Below are 13,862 nucleotides of genomic sequence, written 5' to 3'. Positions count from 1 at the left end.
TAGCAATAGAAATCTTTCCTTGGTGGGAAAGATTGGATGGGTTGGTGATTGAGTCCCAATAGGAAACTTAATATTCCTTGCCCATGTGTGCTACCAATTTGGGAGTGAGAAAGCAAATCACATATATTCATGAGATTGCCAAAATTCAATAGCACTTTCTCATCCTTAGAAAATCGGTGGAGCACTCCCCTGCCTAAAACCGTTCTCTCTTCCTCTCCCTCTCTTGGTGTTTGATCTTGGAGAAAGCTTGGGTTTTGAGAACCTTTGTGTGTAGAGGAGTTGGTTTGATCGTGTGAGAATGCCAAGCTTTGCGTAGTGCATGGAACGACTATGAAAGGGTTATCATCGGTTGGAGGTCTTGCATCTGTGAAACTCTTGGTAACAATCGATTCTCCTATTGTTCTAGATAATTTAATAGCATTCTTCATTGATAGAATCGATCCTACCACGCTTCCGTGGATCTATGTTGATCGCCTTCAAAAGAGCCCAATCCACCAATCTTGTAGGCCATTCCTGCATATATCGCATCAGATATCCAAATCTATTTTTCCACATGGAACTGCCAATAATGACTTACACTTCCATTAAACTTGTAATTTTCCTATGGATAGATGAGGGCACGATCTCATCTTCTAGCCAACAAACTGATGTTTCAAGGGTTTGCCCCTCAGACTCGGCAGCTGTATCTGCAACGCCGTCATCGGATTTTCTAAAAGGATATTTGAAGAGGGCAATCACATCCTCAGAGAATCAAGCCAAGATGTTCAAAGACATCCTTGAAGGTTTTACTATGTTAGACTTGAAAAAATATGAAGATTAAAACAAGTTTTAGGTTGTTAAAGTTATAATTTTAGTTTAAATTAACTATAATTTAACATATTTTGGTTATGTTTAGATTGGTAAGAGAGATATTCTACTTTTTGTTAAGATTGGTAATTTATGAGATATTTTAATTTATGCTTGGTTGGTAAGAGAGAAAAAACATTGACATGTATTTTTCAGTCTTAATATAGATGGCAATGACAGTATTGTAATTAATATCAAATTTTGAAGAATAGGTTTTACCAAACGACATTTTTGTTCTATTATTGTTCCGAAAACGTTCTTCAGACCGTTATCAAACGGTCATTTTCATACACAGAACGTCATTCTAGACCAAAAACGTAAAAGAACGTTTCTGGTCAAGAACGAGTATTCTTTACCAAGACCGTTACCAAATGTAGCTTATTGATGGTTCAAATTCAGAAGAGTTGGAAGAATTTTGCAAATAATCAGTCAACCTTGGTTTGGATTGGTTAGACCAATGAGGATTGGCCTTTTTGGTGCAACCCAATCTCCAACCCTCCCAAATCCCAACCACCTCTCTACCCATTAGGCCAAATAACCTGAGTAGCCTGAAGACTGATCAAAATGAATAACTTAAACAACTGGTCTGAGCTAAAGTTCCTAAATTTTTAAGGATCGAGTTTTCCTTTAGCCATGATGAATGAAAATCCATTCACCAAGGCGGCTTCAGATGCACGTAGGGGGTATCAAAGGGTATTTCAGGGAACATATTAAAACCTAGAAGGGGTTTGTGAACCCTAGGATGGTGGAAATTCATTCACGGGGTGGTGGAGGGAAACTTAGTCCAATTTTTAATGTGATGTATGTATGGGCATTATGGCCTTTAGGCTTGGGCTTAATATTAGTTGTACAGCCAATAAATTGAATAAGATCTACCCTTGGGCCTAAAAGGGCCCAGCAAAATAGACCAAGCCCGTATAAAGACCCCAAAACCTACTACCTGGCTGATGTAAACAGTTTCAGAGAATTGTGAATGCAAAGAAGTGTTATTGATGTCCCACTGCTAGAATATCCCAATCACATTCTTCATGACACAAGAATCCAAAGTCCTATTATATAGGGTGCATCTTGTTGTCACCGAGTAAGTCAATTAAGAAGTCCTAACTGTACTTTTTTGTCCTTTCTTATTCTCAAAACTTATTAATATAAGGGTAATCTTATCATTTCACATGGATAGTGAACAATGATGAGTCACTTTCAACTTTTTTTGAAAATTTTTTTTCACCCAATGACTAAAATAATTTTCTAGAATAAGAAATGGGGCAAAAGCAAAAAGTAAGGCTACAATCTTTTTGGCTCTTTCCCTTGGTATTCAAGGTAAGGCCCATCTTAGCGGTCTCTAAACGTACCTTCTTTTCAATAGTAGTACAAGATGAAGCCCTTGCTTTCAGGGAACGAATGCTTGAGAGTATATATGAAGGGATTGATCACCTAAGCGTAGAAGTGGATAACAAGGAACATGCATCCTTCCTCAATCATCCTAACCAACCTACAACAATTGAGGTCTTCAACATTATACAGGACAGTAATATAGCTACTTATTTTGTGAGCTGTTCTTTTCACTGCATTCCAAGAGAGATTAACAGTGTAGCTAACTTCTTGGCTTGGAGTGTCCTATCCTGTGCATGTAAGACTAGTTGGCTAAGTTCCACTCTTTGGTTGTTTGATCTTTGTAATACGGACGCTTGTGTTTTTGACGCAATAATAATAATAATAATAATAATAGGGAAAAGTTTTCATACACGGTTGTGTAAACCGTGTATGTGAGAGGTGGGAGTTTCAAGGCATTAATTAATGGGTGGGGATTTATGACTTTTCCAACTCTTTGTGAGAGACCCTCTCACATACACAGCTTACACAGCCGTGTATGAAAACTTTCCCCATAATAATAATAATAATAATAATAATAAGGGCAAGAGATCTCTACTTAGTCGCATGGTCTCTACACAAGCGTCTGGGCCAATGGGTGAGCACGCCTGGGTATCTACCCAGGGGGCAAAGGCGTCATCTCATAGTGCCCTATGAGAAGGCGTAGGAAACACCACCAAGTAGAGATCTTTTTCCCTAATAATAAGTATTATTATTATTCTTATAATAAATGATTCTCTTTATACCAAAAGAAAAAATAAAATCAATACAAGAAAAATGCATTGACCCCATGCACCTCACTGGTCAATCAATTTGCATTAACAACTCTATTGCCATTCATATCAACCTAAAAGTTGGATTCACATGAATCCAATAACTCAAGATTAGCCAAAGTGAATCCAAGTATAGCTCCAACCTAGCCTCAGGCCAATCCAAAGGCCCAAACATCTTTCAAGTCACAGCTTGAGTATGGCTAAGCCCTTAGGCTAGCCCCCACACAAATAAATCTTTATGTACATGAAATTGAGACAAGGGAGAGAAGGCCTAGTGAGTTAGACCATCTTTCAACAAATGATTCAGATAATTATTAGATTTTGACTACAAGGTATACATATACAGAAAGGCTAAGGGATTTTCACAAATCAGATTTTCTGTTACAATTGAACAGCAAAGGCTCAGGCCATAAGACCAGAAGACAAGTTTATCTCTGATCATTAAGGTTAGACCCCTAAGCACATATCCTAACTTACAAGGAAAAGGTGCAAGACAAGCAACCAAACCATTTGAAGATTTTCCATTTTCCAAAATCTGAAAAGAGATCTATGCTTCCAAAGCATCAATGAGAATAGCTTCTATGAGAAGCCTATCATGGCTCCACTGAAACAGAATGAGTTTGTTGCTCTAATTTTTCTTGTTTCTTTGCCTTGTCTTTCTCTAAGTGTATTTGTTCAGTCTCTGGTACTGCACGTATTTTGGCATTCGTTTCCTCAATCTTTTCATTGAGAATGGCACTTGTAAAGATGCCAATCAAGACATTTTTGATTGTTTCCCTGCTTTCAAACAAGGGCAAAGCAATAATCACAATAGATCCTATGGTACCCCAAGCAATTGCAATGACAGCCCAGAATGTGAAGTATCCAAGACCGAATGCTCCTGAAAAAAAGAAATAAATTTTAGGACAATAAATCTTGCACATATTATTCTTTGGACCACCAAAAGCATATAAATATCTATAGTGTCAAAACCAACTAATTCATGTGCAAAGGATATGTCTTAATGTAAGCCCTGTTTGGACCTCTAAGACTCCAAACAGCCAAGAAAGATATGATTTATGTTGGATCAAGCCAAATCAACTAGACATCAAATCACTTAGTTTGATTATCTATTTGATGCAAGTTCAATAGGAAATTCAAATTTACAGTTAAAATTGTAAGACTTGATTTCCAAAGAAACAGAAGGATTAGTAATAGTTGTGGCCTTTTGGAAGTTTAATGCTGCCTTTGGTATGACTTCTTCTATTTTAGAGTGATTCTCCCAGGAAGCAATTCTTTGATTCTGGCAAGTAGTTCTTGTTAAGAAAACCCCTCTAAAAGAGCAAAGAATCAAATAATTGTTTCAGTGGATCAAGTTTGTATCATAATTGCAGTCAGATTATCCTGACTCTCTTTTGTTAAGGTAAAGAATCCGATCATAGACAGAAGCATATCTTGCTAGACTGGAGGAAATTCATGTACTTATCCAAATCAACTAGAAAGGAGTCATAGGTGAACTTACTGGCTGGAAGCGACAGAACAGGCCACATTATGACAATCACAACAGTAAAACCGATACCCCATTTCACTATCCATGCTTTTGCATTCTTAAGCTTTTCTTCCTTAAATTCTTCATCTGGCAAATCGGTCTTATCCCTTTCTACCATGGTTATCTGCTTGGTACTTTCCCAATCATAATTCTGAGGCCACAATAAACTATATACAGCATGGATAGCCCCACCAGTCAGTATAGAGACAAGGTTTCCAGCAAGCATCGGTGCATTCCTGCCAGTTGTGTCAAGATTTACTCGGCCATACTCTACTTTCGTCACTGATAACCACGTTATAATTCCAAGAATGCAGCCAGTTATTGTTCCAACAATGGCACCTGATGCATTTGCTTTCTTCCATAGAAGCATGAAAGCTATAGGAGGAACAGCTGAACCGATAAGAACTCCCATGGCTAGGTACATCCAGCCCAATGATACTCCAACCTTATTCAAAATCACTGCTAGCACTCCCATGAAACACCCAAAAACCAGAATGACAAACCGTGAAATTTTTAGAATTTGCTTTCCAGTTGCATTTGGATTGATATAGGTACGGTATATGTCATATGTACACAAGGAAGAAACAGCGATTAGCTCAGCAGAACCAGCAGATGTCACAGCCCTGAAAACAGAACACAAGTACCATAAAGCACAAGTAACCTCTTTTTCTTGCCTGGATTACAAACATCTTTACATAAATACATAATTATTCATTGCGAGTTTCTTCCTTTTATCAGAAATTAAATTTCTTGAAGGTAAGATGTGTGAAGCACATTTATGTTGTTACTAAATCTAATTGCAGCCCATTATACATCCTTTTATCTCTTTATTTTCTGTGATAATCTTATACCTTTACTACAACCCACCAAGGCATTCATCCAGATCATTGAACTGGGAAGAATCACTTTTATGCTATAGGTGAAAATTTGTTTGTTGATCTTAACTATACTTGAAGCGGGAAACAAAGCTAGAAGCTTTGCAATCGAATAATATTGTTCCCATGAACTACTTCTTGTCCATTCATACTATCCAAGATTACATGTTCTCTAAACCTAACTAAGCTAAGAAATGCCAAAATGAAGCAACTAAACAACAAATCCGTGAAAAGAAGTGAGACTCACATAAAAAGCATAGTAAGAAGTAGAACAGATCCTGCTTTTCCCATCAAAGCTATAGCTGTAGCAGGAGGAACTAGTCCATGACCAGCCTCACTTGCTGTTAGTGGTAGATCAAGAGCTAATGCTCCTAAACCCAGTGATGTTGCCAACGAGAAAGGCACAGCAAACCAAACAAGCCCTCCCAACAGGTAGCCCTTGTGAGTTGACGAAGGTCGTGCAGCAATGGCACTCATCCAATACCCCTAGTGTAGCAGAATTGATAAATATAAGCAGTGAATAAGAAGACTAGTCAGTTAACTAACTATATATTGAGTAATTGCCCCCATAAAAAAATTAACTGAAGTTCTTACATTGTCACATAAAAATAAGGGTAATTTACACATACCACCCCTGAGGTTTGATGAAAGGATGATTTTACCCCCCAGTTTTAGAAAATTCTGCATACCCCCCTGAGGTTTACAAACGGTAACAAATAAACCCATTCCATCAGTTTATGACTAACACTGTTAAAATCAAAAGGTAAAGTGACAAAAATGCCCCTTTAAGAAAAAAAAAAAAAAAAAAAAAACCTGCAACTCATCTCCCCCAAATCAATTTGGGAAGATAAGTTGCAGGAATCCTTGTAGGGAACACCATGGAACCGATCCTGATTCACTCTCCTTCCTTTTCCTCTTCCATTTGCTTTAGGTTTTAACCCATTTGTATCTGTGTTTCTAGCTTTTGCTTTTAACTCTACGATCAGCTTTATTTCTGTTTAGAATCTAGGGTTTGTTAATTGTTACCGTCTTCAAAATTGCAGTTTAAGTTCAAAGAGTAGTAACTAATGGGATTTTATGCTGCTTTGATTAGGTTAAAAAATTCCGGATTCGTGAGATGGAGTTGTCATTCACGCAAGGTCGCTGGAACTACGAACGATGGGGTGAATTTGATCCTGTATCGAGCGCAAATGCAAAACCTCCCGGAGTTGAGTTGTGGGCTGTCTTCGATGTCCCCAAGATCAGGTGGATTCAACCTGGAAAAATCTGACCCACACCTTCTCGGGTCTCTTCTGTGCTTCGATTAACTTCTATGTCCGCACAATTTCCTCCCCATCCCCTTCTTCTCCGCCCGGGTTTCCTCTTCTTCTTCTTAATCTTCTTCTATTTTTTCTGCTCCACATTTCTTTGCACCACAGCCGACAATGGATTCCAGAGAGCTTGAAAAAAAATGATGGTAGCCAATGGATTCTGATTCTGTGTTGGGTTTGGAAAAATGGGAATAAAAGTAAAGAAATAGGGATCCAATGGTTATTGGGAGGGAAAATGGAAAAGGAAATTAAAGACATGATGGGATCAGAAATGATACATTAGTTGAGGATGGGTGTGGTCATGGCTGGAATTCAGATTGGGGTTTTGTTTAGACAAGGATGTGGGTTAGATTAGAAGTGGAAAGAAATGGAGAGGAGAATCGGTGATGGTGGGATGAGGGTTTTTAGAATGAAAATGATAAAAAATTAAAGAGAAAAGAATAGGGATGAAAGGAGAAATAGGGGTTAGTGGAGATGATGTCGGTATTAGCAGAGATGGGTTTTGAGAGAGGGTCGGTGATGGCGTTTCGGAAATGGAAGATGTATTTGCTTTTGGGCTTGGAATCATCTACTGCTTATGCTTCTCCACATTGGAGCTTTTGACCATTCTCGGGTACCCTTAGATATGGTGCTCTGCCACGGGAGGTTGTTTTTACTGAGAACCTAACTCCCTAGTTGAAGTTGCTCCCTTGTCGAGATAAAGCTGGGCTTGCTGTTCTAATGGACAGACCTTCTACCTATAGCCTGCAACTCATCTACCCCAAATCGTTTGGGGAAGATGAGTTGCAGGTTTTTTTTTTTTTTTTTTAAGGGGCATTTTTATCACTTTACCTTTTGATTTTAACAGTGTTAGTCATAAACTGACGGAATGGGTTTATTTGTTACCGTTTGTAAACCTCAGGGGGGTACGTAGAATTTTCCAAAACTGGGGGGTAAAATCATCCTTTCGTCAAACCTCAGGGGTGGTATGTGTAAATTACCCTAAAAATAAAGCTAGGCTTAACTTTTGATACTAAAAATTTCTGTGGCAGATATTGAAAAAGTATCACCTGAAGAACAGGAAGAACAGGTAGAACTCACATTGTCCACAAAGACAGTGCCAAAGTTGCCAATGATGTTGATAATTCCAAAAACAAGGCCACCAGAACTCAACATTGTTAGGTAGGATCCCTTGTAATTCCCACCAACAGGTCCACATGCCTGTCCAGTATGAGATACTGGTTCTTGACAGATTCTTGATTTACTTGCAACTTCCAAGAGATGATTATAGACGACTTTCGGACTACCAAGCTTGCTACTTGCCGTGTAAACCAGATACACAAAGATGACCAAAATCACATGCACTGACAGCAGAACATCAAAAATTAAGTTTATATAATATTAGATCGATATTATAGGTTTGAAAATTTTTCTAATCTCATTTGAACTATCACACATAATATATTGCAAAAGGTTCAGGTATTGTACCTATCACAGAATGTATGTAGCTGGCCAAGAAAGTAGCTTTTAGTCCCCCAGCTAATGTATAGACTATCACACCAAGAGGAATTAGAAAGCTTGCAGCATAGATGTTGACTCCAGTAATCGCATTGACGACCGCAGAACCACCAAGAAGAAGCATGGCTGTTACAATAATATTTGTCATGAAGCAAAAGCCAAGGAAGACAATATGAGCAGCATTCCCCCATCTGAAAGAGTGAGTGAGAGATTTCAATCACAATATGGGTGTGCTAAATTTATCATATATAAAATCCGTAGTGATTAACTATCACAATATGGGAGTGCGAAACTTACCGAGCTCTTACAATTTCACAGACAGTATGAGCATGAGGAGCCTTCCGTTTGATCTCTATAGCCATAACTCCAAACAGGAGTACCTGTTTTGTATGACAGAGTAATCTATAGATGATTTGTTCCTATAATCCCAAAGAAAGAACAAAATAATTGAATTAGTTCTAGATATACAACATAAGATTGTATAACCGACCTGGATGGTGGCACCACTTGCATACCAAAAAGGACCACTAATACCATACTCCCAGGCGACATTGGAGCTTTGCAAGATTGTAGCAGCCCATGTCCACTTTAAGAATCCAAATATCAAATATGTAAGTTCACACAGTAATTTAATCCCCATTACAGCTGTAGATGCCTACCAACAGAAAAGAATGTAACCTGAGATACAATGACACTAGCAATGAGTCCTGTTTTAACACTTCTGCCTGCAGTATTGAACCATTCAGATGTGTGTCGTGCCCCCACATATCGCTTCTCGAGCCATACCTAATTATAGAAGATGAATTTGAACACCACCACAGCACCCCCCCCCAAAAAAAAAAAAAAAAAAAACAAAAAAAAAGAAGATCAGACACTTCACATGAAGCACAGAAGAGAAGACAAAATTTAAGTTAAATTAGATTCAGAGGAAGCATAATCTGAGGTAATCTTTCATAAATTAATGACTGTAAAGATGTATAAAAATATAAAGATCAGAAAAAGAATATTTGAGTCACATAATTAAGGTAAACATGTGCAGAATAGTTTTTTCATTTTTTTATTTTTTATAAATTTAGTTAGGACTAGGTTTTGTTTTTCTTTTCCAAAGCTAAGTCCCAAGAGTAGCACAAAGGCAGTTTATTGGTTTAATAAATGTCTGTGGAACGATGTGGTGGAGGAGATCAGGAACAATTACATCAATTTAATTCTTTTATGTTCTCAAAGTGGAAGGTCTTTGGGATTTAGTTGGGAAAGATACTTTGTCATAAGATGGTTAAACGATCAAAAGATCACGTCTTGAAGATTGACATTGATGAAGAAATGCTTTTGTGCAGCATTGAACCTAAAAGGCCATTTGCTACTTGGTAATTTCAAGGAACCCAGGCAGAGGATCTGAACATATAAGATACTGCACCACTTATATATGAGACTAGTTAAGAAAAAGTTTCAATTTCCAACCAGAGGCTCTTTGCTCGACTTTGATCTGGTTGGGTAGGTCTCTCCCCCTTGATTTCCTCTTTCTGTTGCTCACTAAAATTATAAATAAATTTTAAAAAATATATATAAAGAGGCCAAGGGTTTACAAAGATTAAGTGCAGCTGGTCTAGCATTCCAAACCACCAAAAAAGATTTCCTCTTCTACTTGGTAGTGTTATATGATGTTAGTTTTCTTTAATGCTGTTTCTGTAATTCATCTGTCATTTAAAATAGGTTGAATGGAATCACAACAATTTATTTAGAAGAGACTTACAGAAATTCAAGTTTCAGGTTTATCCAAACAAATTTATCAATGACTACTTCATCTGTTCCATGTGTTGTCCAATAAGAACTGATTAATGGTTTAATTGCATTAGTAGTCAAAACAGTAGATTGAAAGGAAGAGATTGGTGAAGATTTGCCACATAAGATCACTACATAAGCACTTAATTTATTTTACAAATTTCTTATTTCCTTGTAATCCCCTGCGGTCGATAAGAACTGAGAATATTTCATTGAATGCACACTATTATGAGATTGAGTGACTATGAATGAAATATAACAAAGTAAACAAAAATAGTGTATGAACATAATAGAACAAGGATGGATCACTAGTGTTTTTAAATGAATCAAATGGTAGTCCACAAAAGATACCCCTTTTATTTTTTAATGCTTAGTCTGTATTTTTTTATTAGATTACTAGCACTAGAGTATCTGCCTTAGATTGGAGGACTATCTAGGGTACAGATTAACCTAGAAAAGATTCGAACCTAATTAACTCGGTCCCATCTATAAGACTCAAACCTAAAAAAGTCAATGGGCTTTACATTTCATTAATTTTTAGGGGGAAGCAGTTTTCTGTCCGGGAGTGTGGCCTATGCTAGCACTCCCATGTGTCTATCCCTCTCCTTCTTAAAACAAGGGGCAGAGGTGTCTTTTCACATAGGTAGGAGAGAGATAGACTCATGGGAGTGCTGGCGTAGGCCACACTCCCGGACAGAAAACTTTTTCTCATTTTTAGGGGAAAAGAATCTAGCTGGTTGTGTGGCCCACGTGGCTTCTACGCGTAGACAGAAAAGTGCATGGAAGTACCACACTGCCCTATGAAACCACGGTGATGCTTGGGCGCATGCTCCCATTGGCCAATTCATGCAGGCTTTAGAGGCTCAGGAAGTGATCTCTATCCTTTTTTGTTTTTATTATGAGCCCAATAAATAGACTGAAAAAAATATTTTCTTTGGACTTAAATTAACTGGTGTTTTGGACTTCATTCAGATTAAATACTTGGACCAATTACGAAATAAAAAGTGGAATAACCAATTATTATTAATTGGTGATGGGTTTTTTTTCCTGATCAACACCCCTATTCTGTTATCCAACAGACGGAGATAACCACCCAGAGCCAATCAGAAACTAAAGAATCGGATTAAACATGCTACTCTGCTTCAGCCCCCCGTTTATCTTTTTCTCAATTCAGTGAAAGAGAATACAACCAAAGAAAGAAAGAAAGAAATCTCAAAACTGTGAAATAATGAAAAATTCCATTACATACCAGCAAAGAGGTGAAGACAGCAAAGAAAGCCCCAAAACCAAGAATAACTGAGTACCCAACTCCTTGACTAAGAGCTGCTTTGCCCTCAAAGAAGCTGCTCTGTCGCACACAGCTTCCATCGATGCCGACATGATAGTACTTCGCCGAGAATCCCAGCGGTGGGCACTGCACAGAAGAAGAAGCCATAAGAACGGCTTCTTCTTTTCAAATTTTGTAGGATTTCTTGCTTTCTTCTTAATCTACCTCTTATGGTCATGTTGACTGAAACGGTTATTAATAGGAGAGAAGGAGAAGGGGAAGGAAGGGATGTGGCTGGTGACAGCATAGAACCTTCAAAGTCAACCCAATAAGTAGATGATTGTCTTTGGCGTTGGAAATTTGTAGAGTCTTTTAGACTTGCACTGTAGTATTTTATGTTTGGAAGTAACAAACAAACAAACAAAAAAGAAAGGAACAGCTATTTGTAACCACTGTTTCTTTTATCCATCATTACTAGGATGTAAACGGATTGAATTCGATTCGGATAGTGCTATATTCGCATCCATATTCAATTAGCTTTCGAATGAATATGGATCGGATATTTTATCCGCTTACATGTAAATATAGTTTTTCGGATAACTATAGCCTATCCGTATCCGTTTAGCCCTTTCGGACAGATTCGAATAGTGCTAAATGGATACGAAAACGGATTTCGGCTATTCATTTAGATCCTTATCCTACTATCCATTACCTCACTTAATTCCATTAAAATGATGTTATTTTTGTAATTTCAGTGTGTCCTCCCTTTCCCCTTTCTCTCGTACTTTCTGTCTTTCGGAATTGGGACTCCATTCCATTCCCAATTTCACTTTCATCGCCGTGATTATTGCCACTCTCCACCGGCAGCTTCAACGTTATAGATATCCGATGCTGCAATGTAGACAAATTAACAAACACACTTTTTCATATTTTAGAGTTCAGATGCAGAAGACCGTCTGTGCATCTCAAAAACTGATTTGGTTCCAACAATAACACAAACAAAAAACCTGGAGAATATGGACCGCTCACACGCCAAAAGCCCCAACCAGTCAGGTTAAAGGGGATCTAGGCTGCTGGCATCAAATTCTAGCAACAATCCATGAATGCCTTCTGCCAAACTCTGAAATTAAGCCAGCGGTTAAAAATATGAATTCATTAAAAAAAGAAGAGTTAAGTGAACAAATTGTTATTTGAACATGGTCCCAATGGAGCTTGTGAGTTTTGATTAGCTGATCGAGTTCCGTTAGAAGGTATGAGAGGTAATCGCTTCAAGGCCACACATGAAACCTTTGCTGCCTAGCCCTAGGTCAGGGGTTGGGCGGAGCCGCAAGTTGCAAAAGATGGGGAATACGGACGGGAGGAGAAGGGAATGAGGATGAGTGAAATTCTATCACACATGAAACCCTTGCTGCCTGGCTAGAGGCGGGGTTGGACGGAGTCGCGAGTTGCAGAAGTTGGGAGGATATGGAAGGAAGAAGAAGGGAATGAGGATGGACGAAATTCCATCATTAACCCTCATATTATATTGCCACCTTGTCATATCAGAGGCAAAAAAAATTGGTTACAAAATCTGTTTGTAACCTACATGGTTACAAAGGGACGCACCTAAAACATATATAAGCCAAAATTTTGGCTAAGAATGGGAAAAACGTCCTTCAGATTTGCTTTGTTTTCGTGCGATGATGCGAAAATCTTTGTAACTTTCTCGCACGACATTCAAACGATACGAGACCAGTTGCGCTAGATTACATTTCTTGTGAGGAGTCCTTCTCCCAGTTTTGCCATTATACCTTCAGAAAATTGCTCTAAACACGCTACCACTGTGTGAACCTATGATTTTGCAACCTTTGGTGCACTGGGCCTTCACCTGCTGATTCGGAGCTTTGCCAAACACTATATAAGGACCTAATACACTTCCAAAATTCAGCCATCAAGCTCGAAAACATCTTTAACATTGCCAAATTGCTAAATTTCCCTTGGTACTCAAATTGACCTGTTTGCATTGCCGGCTCATTGTCTAACACTTCCACTTCTACCACATCATCAGTACATGACTAGAAAAGTTTCCAACAATGACAACACAACTCCAGAACGCTGTAGTTGCCCAACATGAAAGGAGGACGAAAAATACCCCGTCCAATGGTAGATAAATTGAATTGCCATAAGAGGGATAGAGTGGCGATTTTAAATATGTAGACATACATAGTGAAGAAAACAATATTTAAAATCCAATTTACCTCAGTAGGGGGTAATAATACGAATTATGGTCTCAAACAACTCACAGATAGAAGATGCACAAAGGTGTTCCACATGCCATCCTAGTGGACCGGCAAACCAAATATGTTTGGAAAACGAACATGAAAAAAATAAATTCCACATGGATCCATTAGTCTGACCGCAAAGAAGACACAAAGGATCAATAGGTACAAACAAAGCCAATTTATCCTTAGTTGGAAGACTATCCACTAGATTATGCCAAAAGAAAATTTCAAAGTGAGGGTGAGATTTCAATTTCGAAAGCACACGCAGAATGTTGGACCTTTATCTGCTACTGTAACTGTAGCGCTGCTGTGCGCATTGTGTGGTGCAGCAGCGGCTATGTGTGCACAATGGGGCTCG

The 13,862-nt window shown here is 38.3% G+C and overlaps 1 protein-coding gene across 1 annotated transcript; it reads right to left on the bottom strand.

Annotated features, from left to right (window-relative positions):
* Positions 1 to 3,248: 3,248 nt before the first annotated feature.
* LOC122648300 (urea-proton symporter DUR3-like) lies at positions 3,249 to 11,434 on the bottom strand. Its single transcript, XM_043841529.1, has 9 exons — positions 11,226 to 11,434; positions 8,876 to 8,983; positions 8,688 to 8,783; positions 8,495 to 8,577; positions 8,168 to 8,388; positions 7,781 to 8,043; positions 5,638 to 5,876; positions 4,489 to 5,138; positions 3,249 to 3,867 (listed from the first exon to the last, which is right to left on the bottom strand). Exons 1-9 carry the CDS (start codon positions 11,409 to 11,411, stop codon positions 3,581 to 3,583), a joined length of 2,133 nt encoding a protein of 710 aa, XP_043697464.1. The 5' UTR covers positions 11,412 to 11,434; the 3' UTR covers positions 3,249 to 3,580.
* Between the last annotated feature and the right edge of the window lie 2,428 nt (positions 11,435 to 13,862).

The sequence above is a fragment of the Telopea speciosissima genome, unplaced genomic scaffold, assembly GCF_018873765.1.
Source record: "Telopea speciosissima isolate NSW1024214 ecotype Mountain lineage unplaced genomic scaffold, Tspe_v1 Tspe_v1.0728, whole genome shotgun sequence".
In the NCBI taxonomy this organism is placed as follows: Eukaryota; Viridiplantae; Streptophyta; class Magnoliopsida; order Proteales; family Proteaceae; genus Telopea; species Telopea speciosissima.
Note: the sequence above shows the minus strand (reverse complement) of the source record. Positions and strands in the feature narration are given on the sequence as shown.

Coding starts and splice junctions, on each gene's coding strand:
- LOC122648300 (XM_043841529.1), bottom strand. CDS start 11,411: ATGGCTTCTTCTTCTGTGCAGTGCCCACCGCTGGGATTCTCGGCGAAG. Junction 8,044..8,167: donor CTACATACATTCTGTGATAG/GTACAATACCTG, acceptor TTCTGCTGTCAG/TGCATGTGATTTTGGTCATC. Junction 5,139..5,637: donor CTTCTTACTATGCTTTTTAT/GTGAGTCTCACT, acceptor TTCTGTTTTCAG/GGCTGTGACATCTGCTGGTT.